At 41.8% G+C, this 16,217-nt stretch overlaps 2 protein-coding genes across 11 annotated transcripts in view; both read left to right on the top strand.

The window, feature by feature from the left end:
* The window catches only part of LOC117252594 (rho guanine nucleotide exchange factor 28-like), a 57,450-nt gene extending 54,575 nt beyond the window's left edge, over positions 1-2,875 (top strand). For 6 of the 8 annotated variants that reach the window (XM_033619630.2, XM_033619631.2, XM_033619628.2 and 3 more), the window contains 3 exons: positions 485-736; positions 884-1,262; positions 1,798-2,875. In XM_033619630.2, coding sequence (XP_033475521.1) covers positions 485-736; positions 884-1,262; positions 1,798-1,988 — 822 coding nt within the window. In that variant the 3' untranslated portion in view covers positions 1,989-2,875. The remainder of the gene's footprint in view (positions 1-484; positions 737-883; positions 1,263-1,797) is intronic. The other 2 variants (XM_033619629.2, XM_033619634.2) reach the window with 2 other exon arrangements.
* Positions 2,876-3,021: 146 nt separating this feature from the next.
* Positions 3,022-14,548, top strand: osmr (oncostatin M receptor). Of its 3 annotated transcripts, XM_033619107.2 has the most exons (17): positions 3,023-3,190; positions 3,268-3,422; positions 3,585-3,738; positions 7,243-7,515; positions 7,641-7,770; positions 8,061-8,209; positions 8,404-8,537; positions 8,635-8,776; positions 9,002-9,087; positions 9,195-9,411; positions 9,565-9,750; positions 9,853-9,954; positions 10,767-10,925; positions 11,029-11,181; positions 11,293-11,374; positions 11,462-11,546; positions 13,648-14,548. In XM_033619107.2, exons 1-17 carry the CDS (start codon positions 3,094-3,096, stop codon positions 14,008-14,010), a joined length of 2,667 nt encoding a protein of 888 aa, XP_033474998.2. In that variant the 5' UTR covers positions 3,023-3,093; the 3' UTR covers positions 14,011-14,548. The 3 variants fall into 3 exon arrangements, with proteins under 3 accessions (XP_078026722.1, XP_033474998.2, XP_078026723.1); XM_078170596.1 differs by lacking the exon at positions 7,243-7,515 and having other exon boundaries at positions 3,022-3,190; XM_078170597.1 differs by lacking the exon at positions 3,268-3,422 and having other exon boundaries at positions 3,052-3,190.
* Positions 14,549-16,217: the final 1,669 nt, after the last annotated feature.

The following is a 16,217-nucleotide window of genomic DNA, read 5'->3' as shown; positions in this document are numbered from 1 at the left end:
TCCAAGATGGCAACCACCAAAATGCCAAACTCAAGTCTTCGAAGTGGGATTCCACAAACCAGTGGGTGAAAATCACAGTGGCCACGTCCATTATTTTTATATAGTCTATGATTTGCACTTGCTCTGACTGTGAGTGGGCAACCCTATGGTATGATTTTTTTTTTTTTTTTTTTTTTTTTGTAGATTACCAGAACATTTTCTGCTATCAAGCTCAGTTTATGTCATTACTGTTAGTGCTTTTGCTTGTGCTTAAATGCAGGAATGAGAAAAATACACTAACAAACTGCAAATTGACCCAGAAATAAGGAACAAACTGCTATAAGATGTTGTAATTTTGGTTGGGTTACCCTTTAACCCTGCACATCTAATGCCCAGTTTGCATGTAAAGTTGCAGTGATTGTACTGTAACTCTACTATAACCACAGGAAAAGAGATAACCAGTTTCTGAACTTTCTGATGTGACTGTGCCCCCATGTATTTCCAGTGTGAGCAGGAGACTGTGCTGGAGCAGCGAGAGCAGCAGTGCCTCTTAGAGGCGGAGCGTCTGCGCTGTGAGCGGGAGGAGCTGGAGGCTCAGCTGCTGGAGTATCAGCAAAATCTGGATAGACTGAGGGAGGGCCAGAGGAGTGTGGAGAGGGAGAAGGAGAAGATCGAAGCCCAGCAGAGGCTACTGCAGGGCTGGAGACACAACCGCCAGAGCAGCCTGCCTGTTACGATACCACTGGATGGATACAAGGTAAGAAAGAGGGGTTAAAGGAGAGACAGGAAGGTAAAGAGAGAGAGGAGGAATGAGTGGTGTGTTTCTCAGGATCAAAAATAGAAAACAAACACTGCTAAACAAACCATGTAACCTCTGCTTTCTGGTGTTGTTTGAATGCCCCAGGTGTCCAGCCACAGCCGCTCAGGTAGTCTGGATGGTAACTGCTCAGTGTACGAGAACGAGGCGGCTTTGCTTGCTTCCTTGCAACAGAACCACCTCCACCAGCCCGCTACCAACAACCAGCACCAGCATCTGCTCTCTGCGCCGAGGAAGAACCATGACGGTCCCCTGAGCAGCTCCAGCTACACCGCTAACCTCGGCCTCAGTGCCAGCCTCTACAACAGCCTCAACACCCTGCTGAGCCAGGCACACGGCAAACAGCCTCCGGATGGTCTGACGTACCCAAATTTCAGCAACAACCACAGCTGCCCCCGGCCTCTGAATGACTCCATCCACCCCTTCAGCAGCAGGGTGGCTACACAGTCACAAAGAACAAACAACAGTAAGTCTACTCATAGTGTTTAATGATTGGCTGTATATGTTTTAGCATAGGGTGTCAGTGGACATGTATCAGTAGTATAGGGCACAAGGTTTTAGGAGAACATCATTCATTCATTCATTCATTCATTCATTCATTCATTTTCAGTAACAGCTGTTAGGGGTTGCGGGGGGCTTGAGCCTATTCCAGCTTACATTGGTCAAGAGGCGGGGTGCACCCTGGACAGGTCACCAGACTGTCACAGGCCTGACACATAGAGACATTCACACCTACGGCCAATTTAGAGTCACCAATTAACCTGCATGTCTTTGGACTGTGGGAGGAAGCCGTAGTACCCGCAGAAAACCCATGATAACATAAGGAGAACTCCACACAGAAGGGCTCCCCCACCCTGGAGTTTGAACCAGGAACCGTCTTGCTGTGTGGCGACAACGCTAACTGTGTCACCACCATTATCCTGTATTGTGCACATATGTCAAAAGGTGATTTTTATAAAAGCAACCGACTGTAGTTTTAAGCGTTTCTGTTCTCTTTCCAGCAGACTTCAGCCCGCAGTTGGGCAGGCGACCCCTGGGTCCCTGGAAGTCAGAAGCCACAGGTCACGGACTTTATGAGGACAGCTACTCCTCCTCTCCCTCTCTGACCCCCCTCCTCCCCCCGCAGGCCTACCTCTCTCTTGAAGGACAGAATGGAGAGGAGGGAGGAGAGGAGAACATTGTTTACCTCTGATAATCATTAGAGAGAAACGAGCAATGCAAGCTGCCCGACACATAACTGGACTGACAGTATATCTGTTGCTTATATGTGTTTGTGTATATGTGTGTTTTCATTTTGAACAACCTGAATGATCCAGTAAGGGAACAGCTGCAGGGAAGAAGCATACACAGATATATGTGCCTTTATCAGTGTATGTGGCGGCCATTAATCATCCTCTTCCTGCGTCGTAAAACCATTGTGCCTTTTTGCGAACAAGTTCTTTGTAAATCAGCTTTGATACTTGTACCCCGTGTTTTTACTTCTACTATGATTCTTTTTAGTATCTGTTGCACTTGTTTGATGGCAGAGGTACATTTGCACCTCAAAACACTGGGACCTAAAGTACCAGGATATCAGGACAGAAGTATTGATGTTATTTTCCCATGAGCACTTAAAAGAAAATGGAAATATATGAGAAGCCAATTGAGCCCCTCCCCCAATCTATATATAGAGTGCTTTTATTTCTCCATGTGATCTTTAATAGTATTTATAAGGGATTGTGAGCATCTAAAATACGTAAAAATATACTGACATAATTGTATAAATATTAAATATATGTATAGTTTTATGGAAAGGCTACCTATGCACACTGTGTTGGAAGAGGAACTTGTATTCCTGTTATTATTTTTTCTCACTTAAGTGCCAAAAATCTTGCTATCTGATACTGTAAGTGATTTCTGTAAAGAACAGCTGTATGTTTTCTGTTCATCTCCTTTTCTGATAATTTATTGTGTGTAAATTGCTTCATGCACTGTCAACATTAATAATATTTTTTTTGTTTATGTCTTGTAATCTCTGTAATCAGAATTGTGTTGTGCCATATTAATATTGTGCTGCCTATAAAACTGTTGTGGCAAAAATCTGTGCTTTAAGTGTGTGTTTGCCTCGCGTTAATCAAAACATGGAAACATCAGTTGACATTTTCACACCTCTCATTGGTTCTGACGTTACATCGTTACGCAATACTATTACAGTAATCGTAGGCAGGCCATCTTAACTATTGACTCGTGGGACTTTCAGTTAGGGTGTGCAGTGACTGGTCAGCATTTCACTCTAGTTTTGCTTTGCTCATTTCTGTATGAAGAAGATGATAACTTTCAGATTATCCATGGTTAACCTGCTTGGGTTGTACCTAATATTTTCTAAGGATCACACTGGATGCTGCTTGGAAACTGGTGAGTTTGTTTTATTTAAATTCTCTCATCTCCCTTCTTAAAATATGTCCTGTAACTCTGCATATATTGTGTGTCAGTTTGGCAGCTGCCAAGCCCGAGCATAACTCATCTGCAGAATATCAGTAAGAAGCAAAGCCTCGTGGTGAGCTGGCTGGTAAACCACAGCAGCTTAGTGGGAGACTTTTATGAGATCCAGATCGGACGCACTGAAAACCACACCGTTATTTACAACGTGAGTACCAGAGGATTTTTTGTCTGGGTTTCGTGCTCATTAAAAGCTCCATGTAGCTGCATCCCAGTAATTTTATGGCATTATGCTGGTTTTAACAGCATTTACTGTGGTGATATTATGCTACTGTGAGTGACATTTTGCTCCCTGTTTTTGTTATTCTAGAGAAATCTGAGTTTATCTCCTGTGGATTCAGATAAACACACATTCACATGGACCTCTGATGTGCCTCTGGAGTGTGTCGATCACTCAGTCAGGATACGACTTTTCTATAATCAGTCTGTCTCAAGTCCCTGGAGCAGCTGGAAAACTCACTATGGTGAGATGATGCTACTCTCTTCCTGTCAGTGCACATAAATAAAATGAAACCAAATACATGGAAAACAGGCCAGTGACTTGTGTGCTCTCGGTTTCACTGATAAGACCAGGCCATCAAATAAGTGATAGTTTCTGTTGTCTCTGTATGAGTGGGCCCCATCCTTTTTCTCTTCCTTTCCACCTATCTTTTTATCAGTGTTTCTCAACTGCTGCAGACACTGCAAATGTCTGTTGCAATGCACATCTTGCTCGGAGCCTGGCCATTATAAACCTGGATGGGTGTAAACTTGGATGTTGGCATTATCCCTTTTGTTTTGTTTTTCAGTCATCATACATTCATACATGATGTTTTTCACTTGTCTAGAATTGTCTGGAATCTTCAACTGGAGGGCGATGAGAGTTAAGCGGAGTCAGATAGATATGAAACTTTGAATAACCATCATTAATAAATGGTGTGTACAGAACAGACCAACATTATTTTATTTTTTTATTTAGACGTTTATTGATCCGGGACAAATGCATTAAATATTATTTCATATAAAATACAAAACAGATGTCATGCATACAAGTTTCTAGCTGAAGCTAATTCGCAACCCCTGTCCCTGGTTAGGCTTTGGCTATTAAAACAGAGTTTGTGTGCAAAGTTAAAAACAGTACAGAAACATTAATATACAAAACATATAGACAAAGACAGAATCAGGACATAAACAATAAGCAAAAACACAAAACAGTAAAGGGCAGTACACTAAATGAGTACAATAATATATAAAAGTCAATGTGCACAGGCTTGTTTCAGTTTCAGCCATTGTTTTACTTTTGTGTTAAAAGCCTTGAGCTCTGTCAATGTTTTTATTTCAGATGGTAATGTATTCCATAGTTTGGTACCTATTACTGAAAAGGATGACTGTCCGAATGTTGTCCTGCGTTTCGCTGTTCTACAATTACTGCTTGTTGTTGCTTGTCCCCAAACCGTTGTACAATATGATAAATGGGAAAATATCATGGCATGACTCTTTACATGGCGATCAAACTTCAATTGAGAATCTAAAATAACACCTAAAAATTTAAACTCATCTACTTGATCTATCTCTATCTCATTAATCTTTATTCCAGAATTTTCATTGGCTTTCCTCTTAATTGAGAAGCACACTGACACTGTTTTCTTATAATTCAAGGTTAAATGATTATTTTGAAGCCACTGTGACACACCAGACATTTCTTTTGACAGTAATTCTGCTGCTGTCTGGGGAGTTTTTGCAGACACATACAGGTGGAAACATGCTGCACCAGCACTGCTTCAGCTGGATCCAGCTGCGCACTCTGGTGGAGACAGCCCTTGGACAGTTCACCTCTTTGATCCTGTAGACCACACCCATCTGGGTGAAAAGTAGAATGACTGATAGGCTGTTGAAGCTCAGTAATCAGTGATTCCATTTGGAGCATATCCTTTAGTTCGCTCCCTCTGTTGTGATCATACCAAGCCGGTGTTGTTTGTGCTGTGTCCAGTTGCGCAATCTGACTGGAGGTTGAATTTAATGGACCAGGGTTCAACTGTATATCCCCACTTAGTAGCAGCAAAAACAAGTCAGGTGTTGTAAGCACGCCATTTGCTTCTCTTGGTGATTTGTTTGCTGTCTTTTCCATTATAATATTCTTTCTGCCAGAAGATGGTATAAACAACTAAATATCCATGCCCAAAATAAGTCAGTCATGGTGTGTTATTTAGAGGAGCAGAGAATCCACAAGAAGATGATTGATTACTTGCCAGACAAAGGCCTTGAACAGGTGGAGCAATCAGAAGCCACATGCAGAAGAAGCAGTGTCCAAACACATCCATTTTCTATGTACCTTTTGTTTGAGCCTTGACTTGGATTCAGGCATTTCTTTGGGTTAGAGCATTTTTGTTGAAAAACATTGGCTGAAGCTGACAGGAGACGGAGAAAAATTTTAAAAATAAGGAAAGGTGTGGAGCCTAATAAACCACACCAGTCCTCAGCAGCCATCTTGGTACCATCACCATTATAAAATTACAGTGAAGACAATTCATATGACTAAATTATACAGAGAGGGAGAGAGCTGCACAGCAAGAAAAACAACAGAAATATGACTAATAATAATAGTAGCATATGATAATGTGTTATATGTATATTTTAATATATAATAGTATGTAACAATAAGAATTATATGTCTATAATAATAGTAGAACTATCCATCCATCTATCCATCCATCCATTTTCAACTACTTATCCAAAGCTGGGTCGTGGGGGCAGCAGGGCAAGCAAAGCATTCCAGACATCCCTCTCCCCGGCAACACTTTCCAGCTCCTCCTGGGGGTCCCCAAGGTGTTCCCAGGCCAGATGATAATATGTAATCCCCCAGCATGTTCTGGGTCTGCCCCGGGGCCTCCTACCAGTGGGACATGCCCGGAACACCTCCAAAGAGAGGCGCCTTGGAGGTATCCTAGTCAGATGCCCAAACCACCTCAACTGACTCCTTTCAACACGAAGGAGCAGCGTCTCTACTCCAGGCTCCCTCTGGATGTCCGAGCTCCTTACCCTATCTCTAAGGCTGAGCTCAGCCACCCTTCTGAGGAAAATTATATCTGCTGCTTGAATCTGCAACCTCATTCTTTTGGTCATTACTCAGAGCTCATGACCATAGGTGAGGGTTGGGACGTAGATGGACCAGTAAATCAAAAGCTTTGCCTTCCGGCTCAGCTCCCTCTTCACCACGAAGGTCTGGCACAGCGCCCGCATCACTGTAGACACTGCGTCAAACTGCCAATCCATCTCACGCTCCATTGTAACCTTACTCATGAACAAGGCCCCAAGATACTTGAACTCCCTTGCTTGGGGCAGTAACTCAAGAAATATGACTCAAGAAATATGACTAATAGCAGCATTAGTAGACATCAGGCAGGACTACGGCAGCACCGCAACCACGATCTAGACACAACCTGGCGGACGAGAAAGCACAAAAGCTCTAGAAAAGAAGCAGAGTTAGTAGCATACATTAATGGGGGGGTGAATGTTTGCAAATGGAGAGAGAGAGAGAGAGAGAGAGGAGAGAGGAGCTCAGTGTGGTAGGAAGGAGGAAGTCGCCCAGCAGACTAGGCCTGCATCATCCTAATTAGGGGCTGGTCCAAGGTAAGCCTGAGCCAGCCCCTAACTATAAGCTTATCAAAGAGGAAGGTCTTAAGTTGACTATTAAATGGGACGATGATGTCTGTGTCCCCGACCAGAACTGAAAGATTTCCACATCCATAACCATTTAATAAGCTTTAAGTATCAACAGTTGCAACCTTATAACAGCCATGCAAATATTGTTTATAGCTGTTTTACAAACTGTTAACAAATACTTAATATAGTATATGAAATGCATTAATGTGTGCAACAATAAACTGATAAAATTCCGTAAATTATATGTCTAACAGCACCCCTGTATGTACACACTGCTGGCCAGATTCTCATGAGACCGTGCGAAAACTCTCCTCTGTGACCTGCAGGATTCCAGGCAGAGACTACAAGCAAGATCTTCCCCCTCCAGCGGGTGATGAGAGAGCACGCCACTGCCATATTCTGCTGTGTCCCCTCAAGAGGAGTCAATATTAACAGCATGACCTTTAATAACAGCAAATACACTCTTTTCAACATCGGAGACAGAGTCAAGGCTATCACTGTACATAACCTGACCATCCCGACAACACGCATTAAACGTCTCACGCTCACCTGCCATGATACAACAGGAAAGCCAAGTTATGCCTGGAACTACATCAGTTGTAAGTTTGACTTTTTTTTTCTTTTTACATTCTTCATTTTTTTAATATTATTTTTTACATATATGTATGTGTGTGTGTGTGTGTGTGTGTGTGTGTGTGTGTGTGTGTGTGTGTGCGCATTGTAGTTCCTCCCCTTAAGCCCAGAAACATCAGCTGTTTGACCTCAGACATGACAACCGTCATTTGCACCTGGGATCCAGGCAGAAAACGAGATCAATATGATCACAACAAGCAGAGTCACACTCTCCACATAGAGTGAGTGCTTACATTACCCAAAATTCACATGTACAAACACATGTATACAGGACAGAGCGTCTCAGGCCTAGCATAATGATATTTTTGATAAAGGTAAACAACAAGGTTTCAAATACAAAATGTATATTACATTCATTTGGAGCTGCCTCCAAGTTCTTCATACTAGACTACAAATGTTTACCACACTGTAACTAAACTGGATTACGGGGCAACAAGGTTGTTTGTCCCAGAGCAACAGTTCTGTTGGATGTCTGAGAGGTCTTTTCCCGTTCCCTCCTCTGAAATCACAGGAACTCAGACCAGGCTCCCATCAAATGTCAGCAGTTTCCTTGTACTTTCTCGGCCGTCCCACAGTTGGAAGAATACAACATCAGTGTGGTGGTGAAGGACGAGCTGGGAAAGGCGATGGAGAGCTACACCTTCAACCTGTCTGAAAGAGGTCAGAGTTCACGCAGACATTTGATCAGAATATTGAATATACAGTGTATGATGTTGCTGTACACTTTCAAATGTGCTTTGACGGCTGAAATACTCAAGAAACATGGCATTATCAGGGCAGTCATTGTGTTGTTTCAGTGTTCACTGCATAGATACTTGAAGATGAACATTTGTGCATGTGTGTGTTGCTGTTAGTGTTTCCTGTTGTGGAGGTGAAAACAGTGAGCCCTGGGGCCACAGACACTGCTGTGTCCTGGGTCGTACATGGGAACTTGACCAGACTGAACCTCCTCTGTCAGGTCACTGCAGACCCAGACAGCACCACACAGGTGAGTTTAATCCATGGAACTAAAACAAACATCCTGCAGAGCTGAATATTTTAGTGCATTTATTTTTAATCTTCTGTCTGTTTTTTTTTTTTAACAGCTGAGTTGCAATAATGTGAGCGGTCACTGCAAAGTCAAACTGGAACATCTGCTTCCCAACACCCACTACTCCACTAGGGTACGCTGCTCTCTCAATGGCAGGCTCTGGGGAAAATGGACACAGCCCATATCCTTCACAACTTGTGAGTACAAAAACTGTGTATTGCCAGGATGTTATGGTGTATAAAGGTTGTCAGCATGTCTATTCCAGGTCCAAGTTCAATTAGACCATGCTCTGCCCAAGTTGGGACCAAAAATGTCGTCATATTTCAGGCCATAAGTTACCCTTCAACATTCATAAACTCAGGAAATCATGGTTGAATGATATCCAACTTTGCCTGAAACAAATAATCATGTGATCTCTTCAGATCCGTTGGTGACCTTGGACGTATGGAGGAGAATAAAGCAGCTGCCCGACCCGAACAGTCGTCAAGTTACTCTATTGTGGATTCCAGTAAGACTCCAAACTCGTCTTTTTTATTTTGGTGCAAATGGTGTAATAGTACACAAACTCTTTGTTCAATTAAACTAGTCACCAAACTTTTCCCAACTTGTTCCCAGCATGCTCCTGGCTCAGCACTCAAAGAGATCATCAAAGGCTATGACATTAAGTGGTCACGGGAAGGCAAAAACTGGACCGATAGGAAGGACAGTGGGCAAAACCAGGCAGACGTGTTCATCAATGGGGGACAGTATGAGTTCACTGTCCATGCTGTTGTTCTCAGCAACTCCAGCGTCCCTGCTCACATCACCATCCCATCACAGAGGGATAATGGAGGTGAACAACGCCTCAGCTGAGATTGTCTCAGTTCAGTGTTGGTGGAAGTTTTCACTCTGCTAGTGTTGATTTTTTGTTCATATGGCTGTTCAAATTTACCCTCACTGATACTTTTTTGGTTGCCTGACAGTCTGCAATTCATGTCTCTGTCAGAAATCCTCCCAGTAACGAAGCGGTTGAGCAGCAGCGCAGCAGCTAGTTTTAATCTGTCCTGGGACGAGCAGCACACTGTCACCTGTGGCTACACCGTGGAGTGGTGCATTCTGGGAAATGCAGAGCCTTGTGTTCTGCGATGGCTGAAGGTGCCTGAGGGAAACAACACATTGTCCCTAGCTGCTGGTGAGCTTTTATTTAGCTGTTTTCCTTTAGTTGTCAGTGCTAATGCATCTATTTAAGTTTTTCCTACTTCAGCATTCATTGTCATACACTTTTATTTTGCAGGAAACTTTAAAGCAGGTCATAGGTATACATTTAATATCTACGGATGCACAGAGAATGGACACAGGCTACTGGAGGTACAGACTGGATACTCACAAGAGTGGAGTGAGTGTCATTACTGATCAATGAGTTAAACTGGAATTGTGTGTCTGTGTATTAATGTGCATCTACAGCAGTAGCTCTCCCTGAGTGTTTTGCTGGTCTATTAGAGGGGTTTATGTTTCAGAGCTGATGCCTCAATGGACAGGACCGGTGAGACAAACTAAAAGATGAGATCTCATGCACATGGTTAATTTTTTTTTTTTTTTTTAAATGACAAGACAAAACACTAACAGAACAACACAAAGACGACAAGTACTGTGAATACAGGCCAGTAAACAAAATTGGGATAATGGGATAAGAGAACAAGGTTATGTAAGTTGTGTTGATTTAATGTTAGTGTATACGAGTGTTTTTGTGTGCGTCTCTGTTTTAAAGTCAGGGATGAAGTCTGTGCAGTGGATGAAATGAAAAGTCAACCTTTTAACAAGGTGTGGCAGCTAAAGTTTTGACACAGGACGTCTTTATCGGATATTCGAATGGGGACCTCCTCTAGATGTCATGTAAACACAAAACACCATCTTTCCTGTTTATCAGTTGTGCAGAGAGGAGGAAGCAGGGACAAGATCATTATGCAAGTTATATTCCTCTTGACAGATGTCAGTGAACACAACACCAGGTTTCATTTGATGACAAAATAACCACAAAGTGATCACATCGAAGCTCTTGCAGCAGATTCTGACAACAGCACAACAATGCAGGCGTCACGTAAACAGTCCCCTGGTCGTATCATTTGGGGAAGTTGTGTTCTTGCTTCTGTTGCTTTAATTGTTATTGATGCTATCCGTCTTCCTTCCTCAAAACCACCTTTTCCTCAGAATCTGTCAGGTCCCCAGAACTAGTTGAACCTGTTCAGAGAACTTCCTTCTCTGTGACACTGGAGTGGCGTTACAATGAGGACGATCCGGCTCATCCAGCGTTCATCACTGGTTACCTGGTGACAGTGGAGTCTGATACGCTGCCAGGTCATGCTGCAAGTAGGTTCAGAAAAAGCTTCCAGTGTTAGTAATTCTTGACCTTGATCTCTTTTTGGGCTCAAAAAAAAAAACATGCTAAATATGACTGTATGTGTGCATCTAGATCGGTTCAACGTGTCAGTGGCAGACCCTCATAAGAAGTCTGTGACTATAGAGAGTCTGCAGCAGAACCAAGAGTATGCTTTCTCTGTGAGCGCTCTCACTAAGGAGGGGCCTGGACAACCAACCAATATCATTATCAGGACCAGAACCAACTGTGAGCTCCTTAACATCCAGTACAATCATAGAGATTCAATAATTCAACAGTATTTATCATTTTACTTTTTTCTCTTTTGACTAAAAGTTCATCTTCTGTTTCCTCTGGTAGACTCTGCTCACTTGGTCAAGATACTGACTCCCATCTTGTTACTGCTGGGATGCATCCTTCTCTTGTGGCCTCGAAGAGAAATGTGAGTAACTGTACCTCGAAATCTCCACTTAAACATTAACTCCTGCAGAAGATGACCTGAAGCCTTTCTCTTGCTTCCATCTTCCAGGCTGAAGAGCGGGCTCAAGGAGGTATTTGCTTATCCTGCTGGTATGAACATCAAAACTCCAGAGTTAGACAGCTTCCTGCATGAGGTAAGGCGAAACTGTTGAAACAGTGAGACCATTCATAAAGAGGAAACCAAAAAACTCACCAAAAGTTGCCTTTAGTACACGATACATACATTTTCCCTCTTTTCTTTTGGAGAGCACGGAGTATTGTTTTCAGTTTATTATAGATGTTTTAAACACTTGTTTAGGTGGCTCATTCATTTTTGTTTATTCCAATCACTGGCTTATTTCACTCATGTCTATATAAGAAAATTACACACAAGAACTAAATTTCCTGGCTAGTTAGTGCAGATGAGTTCCAAAAAACCATCTCAAAGCATCTCAAACTAAATCCCTGAGACCCTGCATCCTCATCCTCATCCTTATCCTTCATCTTCTCAAATTGGACCTGTCGTCCATGTTCGTAGACACTTTTTTGTGTCACCTAGTGGTAACAGAAGAACAAAACTCTAAACCATGTAAAATCGAGATGGCCAACTCTGCCATATCAGTCTGCAGCCGATCCAGATACAAAAGTGAATAAGGTACAAACCCTTCCAATTGGCCAGTGTTTGTTTACTTAACAGGATACGGCATGGTTTAGCTCCCTGACCCCTAAAACTGTTTATTTAACAGTTCATGGGGAGTTAGACAAATAAGATCATCAACAAGGGGAGACTCAAACATTCAATATCAGCAACAAAATAATGCCCTCCCTACAAATGTCAGAAACTGTTTGAGTTTTACTCAGTTTAAAGCTAATGTTAAAAATGGTTGAAAGACAGACGTTGGTGAAGGTTCTCAGTCATCCAGGTCACGGTAATCTTAGGTGCTATATTGTAGGCAGGTGGACTTGGTTGAGTTTCTTGAAGATGTTTCACCTCTCATCCAAGACGCTTCTTCAGTTCTACCTGACTGGTGCCGAGTCACAGGCTTTATACACTGTGCAAACACTTACAGAGTCATTGAGGTCACATGTGAGCTGAGTTTCTGAGTCGTTAAGGCCACATGTGAGTTGCTGACCCACCTGGCCATCATGTGTGTTGTTAAGGTTACATGGGTCCAGGTGTGAAACACACCTTTCACACCTGAACCTGGACCGTTAGAACTGAAGAAGCCTCTTGGATGAGAGGGAAACGTCCTCAAGAAACTCGAGCAAGTCCAGTTGCCTACGGTATAGCACCTAAGATTTGAAAGACAGACTGGTAGAAAGACATGTCTGGTAATTCCTCTCTTAACGTTCATGCACTTGTTTGTCCTACAGGTGTATGTATTTATTAATGTTGTGAGGAATTATCATATTCATACTGTTGTGCTACATGAAATAACCTTTTTATATTGTTATATGTGCAGTATATTTCACGCCCAGGGACAACAGATGAAAATGAGCTTTAAATAAATCAGTAAAATTAAATTTGTAGTTTGATATGGCATACAAATACAAAACACTAAGACACTGTTAATTAGGACGTATTCATTTGAGGACATTAGGACTTTATTTTTGTGGTACCGTAACATTTCACACAGGCCAATTAAGTGTGGCAGAACTGAAATATACTAATTTACTGAAATCATCACCTGAAATAAACTATTTTATACTTTATTGCACATTTGTGACTATTAAAAATAAACCCATCATCTTCATATGAGGACATCTTTTTTTCAAGCTTGTTTTTTTATTATTATTTAATTATCAGGTGCTACTAATCCCAAATAGCTAGAAGAAATAGAATATACAAACCAAACAAAAGGTCAGATCTCAGGAGGTTATATGATTGTTGGTACAAAGGAGGCTTTAAGAGCATTTAAGGGAAATTCTGTATTTGTCAAGCTGGATCTTATTTTCATATTTTTGGTCCATTATGAGGTCATGATAAAATTTTACTCACCACCTTATTGTAGAGATTTGTAATACAGACTAAGGCAAGAAAAATATCCAAAAAAACTTCCAGTACAACAGAAATAGTGTCAAACTGAGTCTGAATGAATGTAAACTGCATAGCAAAGAAGATCCATGCTTCGGCCAGTCTACCTGCCGTAATCATGCACACACACCATTTTGTGATATCGACCTGCTTCTCTTATCTAAACTCATGCATAATTATTTGCCTCACATTACTATAATCCCCTCTGTGTGTTTGCGCAGACCAGTGAGAGGCTGCAGTCTCAGAAGGTGGAGGAGTGCAGCTGCTGTGACATTGAGATCCTGAATAGCAGACCTCCTCTGGATGAAACCCTGAACACACTGCCCTCTCCTGGTTCCAAGTCCTTCTCTCCAACGTTGCCACACCAAGTAGACTACTGTCCGCAGTCAGTCACAGTGTCCTGGGACACACCTGACCTTCAACAAATAACATGCGTCACAAACAAGACGTACTTGCCCACCGCGGTGGAGGATTTGTCTGAGGCGGAAGAAGTCACTGAGATCAAATCAAGTTGTGAAACCTCTGAGAGTCTGCTGGAGTCATGCAGTGTTATTTACGGTTATATCTCCAATGATAATCTATAAGTGAAAAGTTAAAGAAGTAGGAGTTTAAGATAGGTGCTTTGTTTGTTAGACAGAATGTTCCTGCAGCTTTCTGTTGTAAATCTTTTGTATTAATGTCACGTTTCCACTTACTATATACTGTACATCTATACATTGTACATTTGTGATTTTATTGGGAAACTATAGCTTGCAGATGTTATAACATATTGTATGTAGAACAGAAAACACTCAGCAGGTTATCTGGACAGTATTTTAAACTGCTTATGGCTTCTGCAGCAATACAGTCCAAAAGTAAAAGTGTCCATAGTGACACAAGAGGAACTCAGTGTAAAGATTTTGGTGAACTGTGAAGCAGCTACAGATGTTATCTGCAGGATGCATCTGGTAGCACTGATAAGGCAGCTGAGCATATGCATCTTTTTTGAGCTTTTGATTTTATATTACTTGTATGGCCCTATTGAAACGTGTTTTTAAATAATCAAAAACTGTACTGGACTATCAGGGTGAAGGAAGTACTATGTATAAGTTACGTAATAAAATATTGATGCAAGGATTAAAAGGGTTACTTGTCACTATTTCTTTTCTCTGCAGCTCCTCATCAGTGACTAATGGGTAAGAGGTGTTTTTACTGTAATAAGCATCTGACTCAGATACAGAAAAACAGTCAGGAATCTCAAACCTGAACTCTCTCTACTTGTTAAAACAGGTCATTCACTAACAGCAGAAACCTCCTACAAGTTTACAGATATTTTGCTCCACAGTTATGACTCCCGTTTTTAGCAAATACTCAGTTAATAAACAGACACGTGTTCTGACTGAGAACGTGATTTCATAATTTATCTAGTGTGCTGTTGCCATGTGCATTTCCAGGTGCCAAAAACAACCAGGTTTTGGGAAGACAGATTATTGTTTTAGTCACTTCAAAGGCATCTGAGGAACCGAGTGAGGTGTGTAATTGTTCTCACAAGTGTGTCGCTACATGGAGAAACACACAGAACTGGTTCATAGCACGAAATCTGTTACCTACAGTAAATGACTGACAGTTACTGGAAATTTTTTTTGAAAATTAACATAGCTGTGTGTGAGCATGATCTTGGTTTCGCTACAGGTAGAAATCTAGGTCAGAGGAAGTAATCGCACTGATCTTACATCTTATAGTTCTCTTTTAAAGATATTTCTAAGGCTTTTGCCTTTAATCAACAGGACGGTTGTTAGCATGAAGGGGGGTGGGGGGTGGGGGGTCATAGGTTGAAACTGAACCCACAGGTGCTGCAACAAGGGCAAAGCCTTTGTACAGTGGGGCACCTGCTCTACCACTTGAGCTAATGGGTGCCCTGATTATGCAGATTTTCACTGTTTTCACCTCCATCTGTTTGACCTTACAATGAACAGGTGTATTGAAAATTGTTTGTACTGGTTTTTCGTTCTCTCATTTACTGATTAATACACGTTTACAAGTGCATGTATTTTATATAACTGCAGGAATGTCCCATGTTTTTTCTCACCAATTGTCATTTTAAATACGTCAGATTTAGAACATCATGTGATTTATTTATATGGTATATCCATGGATGGATTACTGAACAGGCTTACCAGGCACAAGCCCAGGGGCCCAAAGTGTCAGGGGGGCCCCACTTGCCTTCACTTGTGAAAATGTCAAATGTCAAATTAACATATATGGAGCAGGAATACAATCACAATGACACAAAACTATAAAAAAAGTACACAAAATGACCTCAACGACACAAAACAACCACAAGGAGGCACAAAATGACCACAAGGATGACAAACAGATACCAAGCCACCAAACAGACTCTGACCTGGTTCTATGTAGGACAGATGATGGATCCCTTTGCGTAACAGTGCCCAGGGGCCCATTGTTTCATAATCTGCCCATGGGTGTGTCTCTACAATCACCAGAATTAAAGATATTTTCAGAGTTGTGTCAAATATTTCCACACCACAATCCTTGGCTCAATGCAGCTGCCATCCACCTTTTCAGTGCAGTCCAAACATCTGCTGTGATGTTTTAACGAAAATGTGGATCCACTTCATTTCATCTAAGGTATGACTGTATTGCACATCAGTGATTAGTATCTCAGTTACAGTATCATCTCCATGCTGATTAATTGCTGGTTCCACCGAATCACATTCCCCACTCATAACGTAGTTCAGTCAGCTCCACTCTGTGTTCTTATGAAGTTGCAGAACTGGTTCTGGAAACGACA

Source organism: Epinephelus lanceolatus, chromosome 9 (genome assembly GCF_041903045.1).
Source record: "Epinephelus lanceolatus isolate andai-2023 chromosome 9, ASM4190304v1, whole genome shotgun sequence".
Taxonomy (NCBI): Eukaryota; Metazoa; Chordata; class Actinopteri; order Perciformes; family Serranidae; genus Epinephelus; species Epinephelus lanceolatus.
Note: the sequence above shows the minus strand (reverse complement) of the source record. Positions and strands in the feature narration are given on the sequence as shown.